This window comes from Perna viridis, chromosome 4 (genome assembly GCF_037379345.1).
Source record: "Perna viridis isolate PV_CMFRI_1.1 ecotype Kerala chromosome 4, ASM3737934v1, whole genome shotgun sequence".
Lineage (NCBI taxonomy): Eukaryota > Metazoa > Mollusca > Bivalvia > Mytilida > Mytilidae > Perna > Perna viridis.
In genome coordinates this window covers 33314519-33332699 of record NC_142448.1, presented here as the reverse complement: position 1 = coordinate 33332699, position 18181 = coordinate 33314519, and the positions used below count along the sequence as shown (strand labels likewise).

The following is an 18181-nucleotide window of genomic DNA, read 5'->3' as shown; positions in this document are numbered from 1 at the left end:
GCGTTGAGGATCAATAAAGTCTACAAACGCACAAACAACTCTTGCTGATCAGTGTGTGAAATGCGCTTTAATATAAAAAAAAAAGATGGGGTCCTTAATTTTCAACTTTTCTTAGTGATAAACCGAAATGTCTGGCAAAAGACCGGCTAAAGGAAAAGGTAAATAACAATTCTATTTTTTCTAGAAGACTGCAGTTTGACACATGCATGAGTATTTATGTATCCTTGGTTTAAAATTTTGTGCAGAACATACATCATCATGATCATGTCTTCATGATTACAGTCAGTAGTGTCCAATGTATATGTCATGTGAATTCATTTGTACATGCTTAACATGCTCCCGATGGGACCGTTTATGGTTGTATTATCAACTTGGTTCTGTATACTTTTGGCAAGAAAAAGCATCAATATCCGGTTTGTACCTTCATTATCAGGAGCTGAAAAACAGCATAAAAGCAGCTTCATTTGTGTACACTCGTATATGTGCAATTGAGAGCCAGCCCAGTCTTGGAAAATATTTGCTAGTTTCGGTAATTAAATACATATCAAATCATAGCTTTTCAAAGAAAGGGTTGGCCTTAAAATCTGCTGTATGGCGCCCAGATGTTTACGAAAATTACATAATCAATATTATCCATAATCCTTGGGTCATAAAAATTTTGAAACCAAAACGAAACAAAAATAATTGATAAAAGAAAGAACCAGAACAAATGAATTCGATAAAATGAATCAAATCGTTATAAAAACATATTTAAACTGTTCAAAATGAAACAGAATGAAGCGAAACTAAATGCAATAAAAGAAATCTTTTAAGACATTTCGCTAATTATAAGAACCATAATGTTAACCAGTGCTGGACAATTCAACCCAAAGACATTTCGGAACATGACAACCAATAATACCTTATGAATGCCGGACATTTCGGCCAATAGACATATCAGACCATGACAATTAGTATAATGCTAGAGAACAAATAAATATCATTACAAAATTTACCATACTTGAAGGTTATAAGTATAAAATATCAAATCAGAGCTGACAAAAAGTTATCAACGCTGTTTTTAATTAATGTTTGTTCGGGAGTGTTAAAAGGTTTCACCTTCATCATATTAGACAAGTGGTAAACTGGTGACAATTGTTGTTTCAACTTAAAATGTCTATTATTCTTGTAGGTGTAATTCTCACTTGGTAGTTAATGAAAATGAAATAACAAACAAATCGAAATAGAAAAAAATCCAAACTGTGTTTATATTCTCAAATGTATTCTCTTTTCCAATTATCTGGGCACTTTGAGGTCTAGGAGGTGTAGCAAGGTGACGCTTCATAGGTACCTAGAACCCCAAAAGCTAATTTAAAATCAGTTGCAGCTATTTTCTTTAATATGAGGAAGACAGTGACCTTTAGTGCAAGCAAAGTTTGAAGCTAGAGTATCAGGTTTCCTTTTCAACAAATTTGACTTGCCATTTATCATTTTGCCCAGTTTATTTTTGTTTTTTTTGGGGGGGAAATTTTCATCAGTATACAAATGGGAGATTCCAAATATTTGGGAACTGTTCCGGGTGTGGCATAGATTGCTGGGTTTTATCTAGATCTCAAACTGGAAGTACATGTATAACATAAGCATCTTTTAAACATTTTGTCTAGGCTGCATTTTTACTATTTTTAAGCTTTTAATGTACCCAGATGTAATGTTTTGCTTGGACGAAAGTTTCATAAGTGCCAGTATGATGAATTTGTAGACGAATTTCTACACCTATAAGAGCAAGCTTTACTCGATTATTGATAAAAAGTCCTCTTTTTTACAGTCTTTAGAGAAGATAATCCAGAGCATTTTTAATATTGATTTCTATATTCAAAGATACAAATGTATATATGATTGAACGGTAATGGCTTTTCCATCTCGACCATTAAACATGGTAGTTCCGAATGGTTTCTGGTCAGTTTGAATTCCTTCATTATGAAATCAAATTATAGTAAGTTATTTTATTCTTTACATATATGTTACTTCTTGGTATATTAGTATATACATGTTAACTTGAAGACAGTTTATTCTTGTTATTTTTAATGATATGATGCAGATGAAACCTGAAACAGGCTTAAAGAATCATATCTTTTACTACCTTGTTTTAGTGGCTTCTTTGGTCTGGAATGTCCAACATTTGTAAGGAAATTTGGGTATCAAAGACTGATAACAGATTTAAGTAAAAACTTTTTTGACTCTTTGGGCATATCTGTCTTTGAAAAAGGCTATGATTCAATTTGTATTTAATTATTGAAGTTATCAAATGTTTTCTGGTTTGGTTCTTAATCGCATTTATCAGTAAATGAAAAAAAGATTTGTTCCTGAATGGAGGTGCGAACCTGATACAGGTATTGATACTTTTTTATGACACAATTCCAATGAAACCAGGCTGATAATACAACCATTTACATGAGACACTGTAACCTTAAATGCTTCAGAAGAAATATAAATTCAAAACTCAAATTAGTTTCTGACATTTCCCACAACTCATTGTGATGTCATGATATTGCAGGAGTAAAGAGGAAACCCTTATTTGCAAATTGGCAGAATATTTGAGAGGAAGGGTAAAGTATTTCAGATCCTTAATTTATCATGTTACCATTTAGATTTTTTACATCTCCACCCTGTATTTTGTATATTGTTATGAATGTGTGATTGTCAAATTTCAATTATTGTCTAGTAGTATGGCACTTACAGGTCAATATATATATAGGTATTACCATTAGGACCTTATTTTTTTAAACAAAATTTTTGCCCATGGGCATGACACCCCAGTCTTTAAATGTTTAATTTAAAAAACAAGGTATTGGTAAACAAACAACAAAAAAGTAACTGATCTTTTATATTTTACTTTTAAAACTAAAATTTAATACTTGAATGATAACAGTAAGCATGAATGGATGTTTATCTGGTATCAGTATTCAAAATATAAATGTATTAGCAATTCTACCATTACAATTTTTCCATTCAAGTATGTTGATTATAATATCTTTTTGGTCTTTTCTACCATAATTATGATTTACACTATCATTTCGGGAAGTTATTGTATATGTATGATATGCCTTATTGTTCTATTCAGGCACACAAAGGACAACAAGTACTTTAGTAGTTTAGTTTGACCTGACGTTTATTTAATGTACATGTATATTTTTGTGTTTCAGTTCACATTGCACCTCCAGGGGATTTTATTGCGCTTGGAAAGCAGAGTAAATCTCCTGCAGACAGTGACCTCCCAAGATTACAATCGAGCAAAAAAACAGAAAAGAAGAGAGATGGAACACCAGTATCAGGAGCACCACCTGTTAAAAAGCCAAAGATTTTGTCTCAAGCACAAACCTTTACACCACTTGGAAGGTCAGACATTGATAGGAGAAGTTCCCCTGCACCTACAAGTAGTCAATATGATGACTTAGCTTTAGATGGTAAGAATTCAAAATGCTGAGCTCTACATTTGTTAATGAATATTAGAGTTTTAGAGATATTTCTTAAATTTATTTAAAGTGACTTTAAAAATGGTCCTACTGGCCGGCTTCAGTGTGGTTCAGGCTAGTATGTTATAGGTTTTGCATAGTTTTTTTGAGGGTAAAAATTTCAAAAAATGATTTTTGGCTAAAAAATTCTAAATTCTATAATCACACTCTATATTTAGTTTAAAACCCTACAGAACAATAACAATTTGTGACTAAAATTACATGTATACATAGAATAATAGTTACTTTTGATTTTAATACTGACAATATTCTGTTTATCGTTAATCTTATAGTTGCATTTTTGATCATTTCAGTGTGCTTTTAGACAAGAGTCTACAAATTGTGGCTGTATGACATCATTTTCATTCAAAACTCTAAAGGTCTTATGACATCACTATCACTCCCATCGGTTTGACCGATATTTTTGAATATTTTGTCTTGCAGGAGAGATAGAAAAATATCTGTCAACAACAATTAAGGATAGAAGTACAGATTATGGAGAAACATTTTAAATTAATTTTTTAAGCGAAAATTATGAAGCAATGTGTGATTATTTGAAAATGCGGGATTTTTGTGTAAAAATGTCAGTTATAAAACATATAAAAAGTATCGATAGAGAGAGTCAATTATTTGAATATAATGATCTTGGAAATGGTGAATATGTCAAAGAGACAACAACCCCATGTATACCCTGACATTAATTATGTTGTACAATGAAAAATAAATGTTGCGTTATAATTTCTAATTTACATTGTACACAACCTTAAGAATTTGTAATGCTGTGGTATTAGAAGCTATTATGAATATAGAGTCACTGCTTTTGATTTTATTGCATTTTTTTAGTTGAGGGTGTTGACCTTTTGGAGGAGGTTCTAGAGGCAGAGGACATGTGCAATGATGAACGGTTGGAGGGATTAATCTGTGGGGGAGTGAAGCAGTTGAAACTTCATCGAGCAAAACCAGATAATGCAATCTTTCTTACACTTATGTATTTGGCCAAAGAGAAATCTAGTTTGTTTAATAGTGAAATTGTTATTGAGGTAATGTCATAAAACTTTTCAGAAGAGTCTTCTACTTTTTAATTTGTCACAGAAGTATGTTCAAGTATAATCATTGCTACTAATCTACACCTACTTAGGTAATTGATTGGCTCTTTGAATATTTATTAATGGAAAATATATGTTTTTGAAATCCTGTTAGCACAATATTTATATGTAGTAAACATTTTTTACAATTTTTTGCAATGTATAACTACACATAAGTGAAACATAATGAAAAACTAATTATTTTTTTTAAAGCACAAAAATAATACTTGTAGATATGGTCATTAGACAATAATCTGCCATAAACAAGAACTGTGAAAATGAGTATGCTATCAGTAATACTTAAACCATGAAACCTGTCTAAACTGGACCTCATTTGGACCTTTAAATTGGTTTGGTGTAGACAGGTGTTAAGTTTACCATAATTATAAAGTGAACTAAAAAAGTGACTGGTTTAGACAGGTTTTCAGATTGTTCAGTGTTTGGTAAAGACAGGTTTTCATAGTATTCAGTATTTGGTTAAGACAGGTTTTTAGAGTATTCAAGGGTTTGGTTAAGATTTGGTTAAGACATGTTTTCAGAGTATTCAGTATTCAGTTGAGACATTTTTCAGATTATTCAATGTTTGGTTAAGACAGGTTTTCATAGTATTCAGTGTTTGGTTATGGCAGGTTTTCATAGTATTCAGTGTTTGGTTCAGACAGGTTTTCATAGAATTCAGTGTTTGGTTCAGACAGGTTTTTTAATATTCAGTGTTTGGTTAAGACAGGTTTTCTCTCTATTTACTCATTCCTCATATTACATTAACATATTTTACATTAACATATTTTGCAATAAATCATGACACTTTAATTTTGCAGTCATTATGTAGTGCTCTGAAAAGAGATGTTTCCTTGAACTTCAAGTCTAAAGGCAATCCTCTAGTGTCTGTGTGTGTCTGTAGCATTTTATTGGCTGCCTTCATTGAAGATGAAAATTGGCCTGATGAATTTGTTAAGGTAAATCATGTTAAAGTTGGCATTACACAAAGAATGACATTGTTTTCTATAATACACATATCTGACTTTATTGATTAATAATCTTTTTTATGTTTATTTTGATTTGATGAAGAAGTTCAGGAATGAAAATACATGTACCAATATGTCAGTGCACAATTCATAAAAGTTACTTAAAAATTGAAAATAAATAATTTTAGTCAAACTAGTTTAAATAATTGCAGAAAATTATTTATGGCATTAGCAATGAATTAGTTTTTTTATTAATCTTATTTTTAAATTGGGTGTACTGGTGTGGATGATTTTATTTTTTTAATTAAATATTTGTGGATGATTCAATATTTTTTATCAGGTGTACGTAGAAGATTCATTAGGAGACAGAGTATGGGTTGACAGGAGTGATTGTAAGGGATTAGTAGACAATATCATCACTGCTTTCAACACAAACCTACCTCCAAAGTCATTGCTGCAGTCAGAACCTTCTCAAAGCAGTCCTGGTATGTTACGTGACTTAGGCCACAATGTTTTGCTTGATTGAAATTGTATCAGATATAAACACAAAAGTCAATGAAAACAAATTTCTTTCTTGCACAGTGTACGACATGAAATACAAAACTATGGCAATCCTTTAAAATCTAGTGGTAGATCTAATCACTTAAGTTTGGTCTAGGGAGAATTTGTATGTTTTGTATTTTGTTACTCCTGTAAAAACTCGCGTTTGTTTCATCAAAGTATTCTTTTAATACAGTCTGTGGAACGGATGTCAAGTTGGATTAACATGTAATTTACCTGAACCAAGATAACAAAATGATAGAACATGATGAAAAATTCATGCGACATATTACATGTATAAGGCTCTCTAGGAAATCTGGTTCCAATCTTTTTTCCTCATCAGCAAATGATGAGTAAAACCTTGATCTAATATTTTCTTTAGGATTAGGGTATGATTAACAATTTTTTTTATATATCCCTTTTAGCTAGCCCTATAATAGTTGAAGATGAAGATGGAACAGTGAAAATGGAATCTTCAGACTTGTTTAGTGACCTTGACATAAATGTATTCCCAAGGTAAGAATTATACATTTCAAATGTACAGGTGTTCAAATTAAACAAAAAACAATTCTGGGTTGAACAATTTTCAAAATTTGAATATCAAGGAAGGAATATCTAGTCTAGGAAAAACTGTTATGTTCGGAAAGTAACTGCAATGATTGAGTTTAATGGGAAATACTTGCTAAATGCAAGGTAAAATTCAATTTTGCAAATAGTAATTTTTTCCACAAGCTAAAATTTGCCAATGGAATTCCATATGTATTGTAAGTTCAGTTTAGAAATAAACCAAGAAATTTAAATTTGGGGAGTGTAAATTTTCAGTACTTGCTAAATTTATCTAGTGGAAAGATTTCTTAAATTCAATCCCTTTAACATTTGTGAGATATGCATCCTCTTCCTTTTTTTTTTTTTTTTTTTAAAAACTACCATGTTAGATTTTCTTATGTATAATGTTAAAGATGAATAAGTATAAGCATATTTATGGACCATGTTTGTGGAGATTGACAGCTATTAAAAAAAGTGATGAAATTGAATAATCATTAGAAATCTGTTCTGTACTCCATTTTTTTTCATTTTGAAGATATCCCTTCCAACAAGACAGCATTGAGACCTATGTGGTAGACACAATCAAGGAACAGATGAACAGACGCCAGGGCACTGATTCAACAGCTCGAAATCTCATCAGGCTCATGACAGCAACTTGTGGTTATAGTGAAGTTCGACTTTTATCAGCTCAGAAGTTAGAAATGTGGCTTCAAAATCCAAAGGTAAAAATAAATGGCCTTTTTCGGAGCACTTAAACTGTAAAAATATATTTGTCTGGTATCTGTACTTGTTTATATAAAATAAAGCCTATAGAGTTTCCATTGTGCATTGCATTTCAGTAAAGTTACATTTTGTTTGTTTCTTTTTAAATAAATTGAGTAATTAATATCTTAGGAGGAAATGAGAAGTTCTTCAAATAAAATATAAAACAATGCATCTACAGTTGTATTGGTATAACGTCATGTTCAGTTTTCAGTTACCTTAATTTAGAAATTTTTCTAATCTAATTTTATATCAGTTGTGTTCTTTTGTAGCTCACTAGGTCAGCCCAGGACTTGTTGATGTCTGTCTGTCTGAATTGTGGACAAAATGACCCAAGTGATATTGAAGTACTGTCTATGCTAATCAAAATGCGAATGAAAACAAAACCATTGCTGAACCATTTCTTGGCTTGTCTGAAGTAAGTGTCAAAATGTGTTGGTAGTTAGATAATTATTGATAAAATAAATAGTATTATCGTTTTTTGGTATTCAAATTTATGAAAGCACACTTAAAGAAAAAAAATTCAATTTTACATATTTGAGTTATTGATACTCTTAAGGTCCTTTAATTTATGATTGGTTCTTCAAAATACAGTACCCCTATGATAAAATTTAGATGGTATTTCCAAAGCACCATAAATTGCAGTGAATAAATTTTAGTTTGATGAATAAAACCATAAATAAATTATGCATCTTATATATTAGTACTTAAATAGAACATGAATGTTTGGTTGACTAAGTATACTACTACAGTATATTTACTGTGGTGAGGTAAAAGAGTTTACAAAAAAAAGTATGAATGCAGTATACTGACTCTATTACTCTCTCACCTTCAGAATGACACTTAACTAACTAGAAAACAATTTTTCATACTTTTCAGAGAAGTACTATCCCAGCATCCAGAAAATTTAAGAATGATAATGACACACACTATCTACAATGAATTGTCTAACTCTCGTAACCCTAACAACATGGCATTGATAACAGTACTTTTCCAGAATTCTCAGTCTGATGCTGCTAGGGTAAGGTTTAGATAAGCCTGGCTAACATAGTTGGCCATAATATACAATTTTTGTTCCATCTATCTGTCTTACATAAGATCCTGGATTATATTTACATATAGTAAAAAAAAAACACTGTGAAAGTACTGTTGATCGTGGGGTACCAATTTTTGGAGTTGTTGTGGGTAGGCCAACACATGAAATTTTGTTCCCAATTTTTTTTTTCCACAGGGGAATTCAATTGATGTGTATACTGAAAACCTCAAAACCACAAATCCAAGAATCCACGAGCTTGTGTTTCTTCCATAATCCACCAAAATCGATATTCATGAATTGAAGTACTTTCACAGTTGTCAAAAGGAGGAAAGTCCATATTACAAATGGCAGTATCAAGGCAAAAACCAGAAAATTGGAAATAATCCCAATGGTCCTGATAGGATTGGATTTGTTTGCATATATACTTGTAGTTACCATTTTTTTATTTCGCTAATGTCATGTTCAGTAGTCTACACAAATGGAAGAAAAAAACTTACCTCAAGGTGGAGTTAGACACATGATGAGTCAAAATGTTTATCTGAACAATGGGTTACATTGTATTAAAAATCAACTTTAAAGATGTATGGAAATGAGATCACATTGTGTGCCTTTTCTCTCTAGATATTAGCAGAGATATTCCAAGACCTTCTCTCTAACAAGGATGACTACTTGAGAGCTGTCAGAGCTTTACTGAGAGAGATAGCTAGGAACCTTAGACATGATATAAACTTCTCTGCCTTCTGTCTTACACTGATGCAGGAAAGAGATGAGCCTAAATTTGCTGAAATGGAGCCTGCTTTTAAGGTACATGTGTATTGTATAAGGTCTTTTTGCTTTTAAAGTTTTATTTTGGATGGATCTCTTTTTGTGACCCTCTGCCAGTTTATGCATACTTTAAAGAAGATGTGAAGATATTGTCACAGTAATATGATAAGCTGTTATGGGTATTAATTGATTGATTGATTGATTAATGTTATTTATAAACACCATGTTGGCATTATGACCTGCTAGGGGATGAAGAGAATAGAATGAGGATAAAGAAAAAACACTTTGACTTTAATTTGTAATTAGTATGAATTAAATACTATGTTCATGAGGTACTGCTGAAGATTAAACATTCATTTTGAATTTTTGGAGTAACTTAAATTCAACAGAAGTACTATTAGACTGAAGTTTTAAAAAATGTTCTCCATGTTTCTTCTTTCCAGGAAAGATATGCATCATCTATAGCAGATATTGTAGCCTTAAGTGTTTTCCTCAGTATAACACCAACGATCAGAGAAACTGCTGTTCCTTCTGTTAAATCAGAGAAGAAAGGTATAATGATAAAACTAGTGTATAGTATAAAGAATGCCATGAGAGAAGAACATTAATTTTCTTTTGTATTCGAATAATTCTTTTATAGCAAACTTGGTCGGTATTCTCAAAAGGATATTAAAGAAGAAACAGTTTGGGCCTGAACTTGTAATTTAGTATGTTATGTGTCAGTCTCAGTAAGAATCAATCAGTGGGTGGAACATAGTATGGAAAAAGCTGCCATTATGATAGTTTAATTTGACTATTCAGAATCAAAGAAAAAGGACAAAATTTTCTGTTTCATTTTGGAAAGTTGAGTTATAATATCATTGAAATGCACTGAAAATAAACATTTTCAAATAATCCAAAACAGATAACTGTCAAAGTCTTCATTTTTCTAAGATTCTATTGAAAAATTTCTGAGAAAATCCAGTGATGCAGAGATCAAATAATGGTCTTTACAAATAGAGAAGCATCCTTGAGTGAAACTATACATTTATTGTCAGATTCGTTGGTTTTTGACATGTATGTTTCAGATCAATTGGTTGTTGACATGTATGTTTCAGATCAGTTGGTTTTTGACATGTATGTTTCTGATTTTTACCATTTTGCCCTAGATTCTTGAGACATCAGTGGTCTGTATCTGTGTTTTTTAAGGCAGTTGGAATTATTTTATGCAACTCGTGTTATTTTTTTTCCATCTTTTCCATGGTTATTTTTTTCATTTAGAATTAAAAGAAAATGTTTACTATTAAGCCATAATTCTGAATTAGTAATCCCCATTATCAATTTTTAACAAATTACTAGTTTGAACATAGATTTTTTTAAAAATACCTAAACATGAGGAAAATGAATTTCAATGATCAGTTCAATGAAAGTCTTGGGTATAATCATGTCACAAACAGTGAAGAATATTCTCAGACTTAAATTTTGTAATTTCCCACATTTTGTGGTGCTATGGTATGAACAGTTACTATATATTGATGCTGATTTTATTGAATTAATTAACCATCTAATAACACACATTTCTCAATCATCAAAACATATTTACTTAATAATTCATTTTTCCATTCATTCAGATATAGAAGCTTTACACATGTTTAGAGATAAGGTATCTGTAATACAGAGAGATGCTGTTTGGTGGTTACACACAGTCCTACCTAAATTCATGGAAATCAAACCAGCAGAATATGTTCATTGGTGAGTACTGGCCTGGATGCCAGAAAACATAAGATACTTAACTTTTAGAATGTCATTAAGTTTCATAGTACCTATCAGAGTCTTCCGTTTTTATCTGAATTCTGCCTTGTGAAGTTCAGATTTTGGCTGTTCCGTTCCTTTTTTAATGTATGTTTACTTCTGATTTGGACTATTACCATTTTTTTTGTTGGTGGCTTCATAGAATTAAATCTATATCTCATCATAACATTTTAGTACAGGTCCACCTGAGAATCATGCAATTAAAGAACAAGGCAGAAAATGAAGTTGAAAAATTTTTGTCAGCTTCCATGTCAAGATGAAACATGTTTATGATGAAAACACTTGGTAGAGTATCTAAGAGAAAGTGATAAAGTTTTGTTAAATTCCATTGAGAATATTCCCTGACAGTTTTTTTCACATGTGATTAATTTTTATCTGCACTTTCCCAATTTCATGATTACTTTGATTTGTTTTTAAAGCAGTAATAGGAGATACTGGGTGCACTTAAAACTATTAAAAATATTGACAACAAATATGGACTAACCACTTTCTGCATGATTTGCTGTTAACTTGTCCTTAAAAAAATCTGATTTGAGTAAATTGCCAGCCTACTTAAAATAGGTCAAAATGTTAAATTTGAAATTTAATTTGGAAAATTCGGCAATATTTTTTAATCTTTCATTTATTTGAAATATCTATGAACAGATCAATTAAAATGTATAAGTTGTTCTGTTGAGAAATGAATAAAATAATAATGGCCTTTATTTTGGAAGTTGAACATATGTAGTGAATTATTTGACATGAACTATAGGCTGTCTAATCACACACAATTATATTGATAATCTATTGAGGTCAGTTAGAATGTCTAATCTCAATCATAATTCATTTTTACAATCTTTATTTTAGTTTACACAAAGTGTTGTTTTTGGAGAACATTGAACAGTACTGTAACAAAGACAATTGGCCACCAGAGGTTGACAGAGTGTAGGTTTTATATGGTTAAGGAATTCTTATCTACATGTAAATGAAGGACTATTTGATACATGTATATTCCAAATGGTTGTGGGGATGTAACTAAGTAATTTAAGCTGTCAAATACATTGAACATAAAAATATAGGAATTGCATACAATTTTATCACTCAAAATGAAAAAAAGAGTTGAGTGAAAACAATCAGAAAATTTATCTTAAATTTTTATTTCTCACATATACTCATAAGGAGTACTATTTACATTTGACCTTTCATAACCTTTTTTCATGCTTTAAATCTATTCGTGTCACCATGTTTAGGCATAGTCATATACACTAGAGGCACATATTGAAATTTGAAATATGATTAAAAATACATATAGACAAACAGGTAGATGAAATGAGTCAATCTACTGGTACATGTATATTTCAGTTTGTACATGAGATTGGGATCAGAAGTACCAGTGTTAGAAGACACCCTGATGAGAGTGTTAGTGATAGGTTTGTCTCCAGATCTCCCCCTGGGACCAGCTGATGCTGTAGATCTGGCTGATCAACTCATCAAAAGGGCTGCTTATCTTAGTATGGATGGTAAGTGGACTATTTTATCATAGAAATAACTTGACAGCCTGAAGCTTTAAAAGCAGTTTAAGTTCAATAGAATTAAATTTACTGCTTAAAATATATTATTTTAATACAAGCCAGATTGAGTTTAATTAGATCAAAAGAAAATTTTATTGTACTGTTAATATCTATGTGATATAAAATGATATGATAAAACAAGTACATGTCTATATTTACTAGGAAAAACTCTTATTCGTAATGCTTAGAATACTTAGAAATGTGGTCCTTATATACAGCGGATCAAATTTGTCTCCAAGAGTGAAAGGTCTTTGGACTTTTTTTTTCATCCTTTCATCCAATGAAATGTTTACCAGAAGAAAGCAGAAGGTCCACAACTAAAGTAAATGAAAAGTATGGTAGGTCTTGGAACTATGTAAAGAAATTTCAATTGTCCTGCATCAGAAATTTAGGATTCCAGACCTTGGACCAGTGCTACTGGTAGTTTAAAATTACCATTAGAATTTCATTTGTTTGTCTAAAATTTCAAAACTGCAATATTGTTTTTAAAAAAAGCAATTATAAAATTGAAGTTATCTTTGTAGGCTGTCAGATTACTGTGAATAATTAAATGTGAACCTTTGTTACAGGACAAGTAGTGTTACAGATGGAGAGACTGGAGTTGATTGATGCTCTTTTAAATCTGTGTTCATACAGTCATCCTGTAGATATAACTTTACCAAAAGGGTAAGATAGGTCACTAAAAAAACAGAATTCATGTTTACAATCTAAATCTGGGTAAAGTGAAAACAAGTTGATTGTTTTTTTTTCCATTCAAATGTATTTTTTAAGACACAAAGTAATATACTTAACTTCAGGGAAAAGAGTTGGTCTTCTTCCGGAAATGACCCCTTTACGAGTTGATACAACTTGTGTATGATGTGGTCACATGCTCATCTTAACTTGTTCTCTTGACCAATGAAACATCTTAAAAGTGGCAGCATCATAGACATATTCAAAACAAAGGCAAGAGAAAATTTGATGTCACCATATACTATGTATCCAGAAATGGCGGCACTTTCTAGAAGAAGTGAACAAAGTACATGTGTATATATGTTTTTAAGGAAGAAACAGGTACTTAAACTTGTTGTAGATTAAAGATCATGTTATTTATCGCTCGTTGAAGAAATTCTTGGTCTTGTCACTCGTTCCGCTAAGCTCCACTCTTGAAACAGACTTGAATTTCTCAAGCTTGTGAAAGATAACCCGATTTTTAATCTTCACTCATGTAAGAAAACTATTATTCTTTTGATTAAAGGGCAATCACCAGATGAACTTCAGTAGAATTGACAAGGAGATTAAAACTTGTTATCAATCTTAGGTTGAAGTACTTTTAAAATGACAGAAAGTTTTAATTTCCATGTTAATTGTCTAGTTATATGTACCCACCTAAAAACTTGTGTCAAACTTCTTTTCAGTAATCTTCATAGGTTTAAATCGAAATAACCAAATTAATTAGTATGAATGTTATAATTACAGGTATAAACCACCAACACTAGCCATATCTAACCTGTACTGGAAATCTTGGGTGATGTTATTGGTACTATCAGCTTTCAATACAAGGACATTTGGTCTGACATCCTGGGAAAATTATCCAACATTAAAATGCATGATGGAGATGGTAATGACAAGGTACATGTACTTATAACATTGATTATTTTATGTTAGATTTTGAATCAATCTATGAGGTTGTTCATTGAGGTTCTTCCAGCACTTGATCTACATGTATGCTGTAGAGATGGTTGTGACTTGCCTTTAGGAATGAGTGTGGTTAATTGAGTACAGCTCCACATAGAAGTCATGCAGAGATTCATGAAAAATTATGTTTTGTTAGTTTTATCATAAGTGTGCATGTATCCAGTAGGTCCCTGTAGTGAATTAAGAACTACTAAAAGAGTAATCAAGGGAACCAAGATTCTAGCGGAAAACAGACACACACAACAAAGAAAAAAAAAATATTCAAAATATTACATACAAAGCAACAAAAGTAAATGAGCAACTTGAACTCCACTGAAAACTGGGAGCATGGACCAGGTGCACCAGTGGGGTAGCGTCCTCTGCTTTTCTAGAAATGCTAGCCGAGCTGCTCATAAATAGTCAAGTCCAGGGTAGATAAAAGATAAAACATACAAATAATATGAAATAATTGTTACTTTTGATTTTGATATTATGAGGAATATCATGATGGGCATGTTATATGTCCTTGTTTCATTTGACATTCTGGAAACAACAGCAATTTGATGACATCAGTTAAAATAAATCCACACTATATGTTACTATCACACCAAATGTTTTGACGAATGTTTTAAAATGTCTTGTCATGCATATGAGACAGAAAAATGTAAATAAAACCTATTGTTATTTTTAGAAACTATGTTTTCCCACCACCAACATCAGTTGTAGAAGATAAAACAGCCAATGATTTCCTAGACCAGGAGAGGCAGGTAGGTTGTTTATAGAAATCTGTTCTGTCGTAATATTTTTAATTTATCAGTGTTTTGATTTCGTTTTGATTCCTCAGATTTTTTAATTTTTCACAAACTTTAATCAACCAGTACTATGACTCTACAGAGTTATTTTACTGCCGTAGATTTTATATGTCTAATTATGGCTAAGATATGATCTGTTGAAATTGCTCATAAATAAGGTTTTTCCATTGAACATTATCACATCAGATATTTGTTTTTAAATTGTCTGTTTCAACAACATTTGTGGTGGTTCATATTTGTATAGCATTCAGTGAAGTATGCAGACTCTTTCGTTAAAAAAAATCCTTCATTATTAGGCAGTATGTTGTTATTGACAACAGGGTTCACCTTACTTTTATATAAATTTGATAAATTTTATTGAAATTAAATACTTCAATTCTAGATAAAGGAAATGAAACTTTTTTATGTGATTTTTTCATCAATAAGCTTAATGACATAACTGTTTCAATGCTTTTTACATCTAAATCTTAATAAGAAATTCATTAGAAAGAGTGAATAAATAAGAAATGATCATGTGGTGCCAAAGAATGCCAAGATTAAACAAATGTGTATAACTTGTTTCATGCACAAGTTAAATTTCCAGGCATTCTCAGCATGAGTAATTGCATTGTGTGAATATTTTGATTATTCCTGAAAAGTAATTATCCTCCTTATTATGTAAATTATCTTAGTAATTTATTGCTATTTTTAAATAAATTTTAAACTTTTTGATTAACAGATAAAATTCACAAAAAAGATGTTTTGACAAGATAATTTATACCACATGTGAATAATAATGGTGGAAAACTACACAGGGAACTTTTGATAATTCATTGTTATCTGTATAATTATATATTGTAATTGACACAATATTTCAGATTGCAGAACAGGAGAAGCAGGAGATTCTTGAGTTTGAGACACATTTAGCAGCAGCTACTAGTAAAGTAACCATCACAGATGCTAACAGTCTGTTGATAGCTCAGCTCACCTCTATGGATCCTAAGTAAGTATAGGCTAACAGTCTGTTGATAGCTCAGCTCACCTTTATGGATCCTAAGTAAGTATAGGCTAACAGTCTGTTGATAGCTCAGCTCACCTCTATGGATCCTAAGTAAGTATAGGCTAACAGTCTGTTGATAGCTCAGCTCACCTCTATGGATCCTAAGTAAGTATAGGCTAACAGTCTGTTGATAGCTCAGCTCACCTCTATGGATCCTAAGTAAGTATAGGCTAACAGTCTGTTGATAGCTCAGCTCACCTCTATGGATCCTAAGTAAGTATAGGCTAACAGTCTGTTGATAGCTCAGCTCACCTCTATGGATCCTAAGTAAGTATAGGCTAACAGTCTGTTGATAGCTCAGCTCACGTCTATGGATCCTAAGTAAGTATAGGCTAACAGTCTGTTGATAGCTCAGCTCACCTCTATGGATCCTAAGTAAGTATAGGCTAACAGTCTGTGGATAGCTCAGCTCACATCTATTGATCCTAAGTAAGGGTAGGCTTTACACATATTACAGAGGGCTATAATCTGTTTTAAAATAGCCAAGCTTAACTCCATGGATCTTAAGTAAGGGATGCAATAATCGGAATTGAAAATGAAAGTTTGGCATTCTTGCAACAAAATTGCTTAAGCATATAATTTTATTTTTTGTACATGAGTGAATAACAAATAAAATTGTCATGGAATAAAAATGGAAAAACTGTTAGTTGACATACAATTAGCTATTGTTATTTTTACATATGTGACACCATATTTTTCATACATGTATTTATCTACAACTACATTATTAACATGTAAGTGTAAAGGAGTCTGCCTGATGAGGAGGAATAATTGTTTTACCATACCCAATACACAGACCATAAGGTACATTATGAAGAAATTGACTATACTTATCTGGATTTAGTTTATTACTTATATTTCAGTGGACCAGCTAGGAAGCCTCCAGCAGCAGTACTAGAACAGATTAAAAACATCAACGACAGTTTACAAATAGGTCAAAGGTTATGTCGGAGTAGACAGCCTGATTTCTTACTGGACATAATACAAAGACAGGTATGATGTATCAAATAGTAAAATTAATCTCACAGCATTGACTGGAGTTTTTATGAGGAATACTAACTATATTGCTTTCGTGTAAATGTAGATGCAGACCATACTATTGTACAAGTACTTTAATCTTGAATATTCCTAGTTTCAGACTATGGTATTGTATAGAAGTTGTACAAGGATCTATATCACAAAAAAGATTATGATTTTTGAGAATATAACCTATTAGGTTTGGTGAAATTTTGGAAATTTTGTGAAGTTAATCAGTGTTTTCTTATTTGAGATTTCAATGAAACTTTTATGTTTCAGTGTAAATTAAACTAGAAACACTTAGCATATTTTCCTAGTGGACCTTAGTTAAATTCTACGTACTGTGAAAGTACTTTAATTCATGGATACCAAGTTTCGTGGATTAGGAAAGAAACACAAGTTCGTTGATTCTTGGAATTTGTGGTTTTGAGGTTTCCAATATCAGTATACACATCAATGGAAATTTCCTTTTTCTCAACAGGAACCAAATTTCATGGTTTAGCCCACCCATGAAAACCACAAAAACTGGTACCCACAAACAATAATACAGTTGAACTTCGCTCGCTCGAACTCGGATGGCTCGAACACCCAGGATTTCTCGAACACAATTCAAAGTACCAAAATTTTCTCCTATATAATCAATATAAATAACCTTGGATTTCTCGAACACTCGAACTGACTAGTCAGTCTGTTCGGTAACAAATCTCAGAGAATAGCCCTCACTAACTCGAACTCGTCAGCAATTTTGTCAGCTTGGGTAATAAAAGGTGTGAAAAACTGAAACCCTATCATTAATCAGTGTCATTTTAGTTAATTACAGGTAAAATTTAAGTCATCACTAATTAGGTAGTTTTGATCTTTAACATAACACTAATTGAAGTTCGAGAATGTTCCCAAGTCGGTATGATAAAAGCATGAAAGAAAATCGTTTGAAAACAAATTATTGACCAAGGAACTCGAACTCTGAATGTCTTTAAAAGCGAACACAGCATTTTTAATGTCCACAAATCAACATAATCTTCCAAAAGCGAACGAAAAAGATCCATGAACTAACACAACTTCGTAGGAAGCAGGCAATTTCTAACGATAAAGTTGAACTCGGACCGGCACCGAAAAAAATCTGGAA

General features: G+C 31.6%; 1 protein-coding gene across 1 annotated transcript in view; it reads left to right on the top strand.

The window, feature by feature from the left end:
• The first annotated feature begins 3 nt into the window (after positions 1-3).
• The window catches only part of LOC148619816 (integrator complex subunit 1-like), a 43076-nt gene continuing 24898 nt past the window's right edge, over positions 4-18181 (top strand). Inside the window, exons 1-19 of the mRNA XM_088580127.1 lie at positions 4-158; positions 3183-3443; positions 4335-4531; positions 5395-5532; positions 5882-6026; positions 6507-6597; positions 7163-7349; positions 7662-7807; positions 8269-8410; positions 9047-9229; positions 9634-9742; positions 10801-10921; positions 11828-11905; positions 12323-12480; positions 13101-13197; positions 13990-14142; positions 14879-14954; positions 15857-15981; positions 16902-17031. Of these exons, the coding sequence (XP_088436253.1) occupies positions 128-158; positions 3183-3443; positions 4335-4531; positions 5395-5532; positions 5882-6026; positions 6507-6597; positions 7163-7349; positions 7662-7807; positions 8269-8410; positions 9047-9229; positions 9634-9742; positions 10801-10921; positions 11828-11905; positions 12323-12480; positions 13101-13197; positions 13990-14142; positions 14879-14954; positions 15857-15981; positions 16902-17031 (2568 nt within the window). The 5' untranslated portion in view covers positions 4-127. The remainder of the gene's footprint in view (positions 159-3182; positions 3444-4334; positions 4532-5394; positions 5533-5881; positions 6027-6506; positions 6598-7162; positions 7350-7661; positions 7808-8268; positions 8411-9046; positions 9230-9633; positions 9743-10800; positions 10922-11827; positions 11906-12322; positions 12481-13100; positions 13198-13989; positions 14143-14878; positions 14955-15856; positions 15982-16901; positions 17032-18181) is intronic.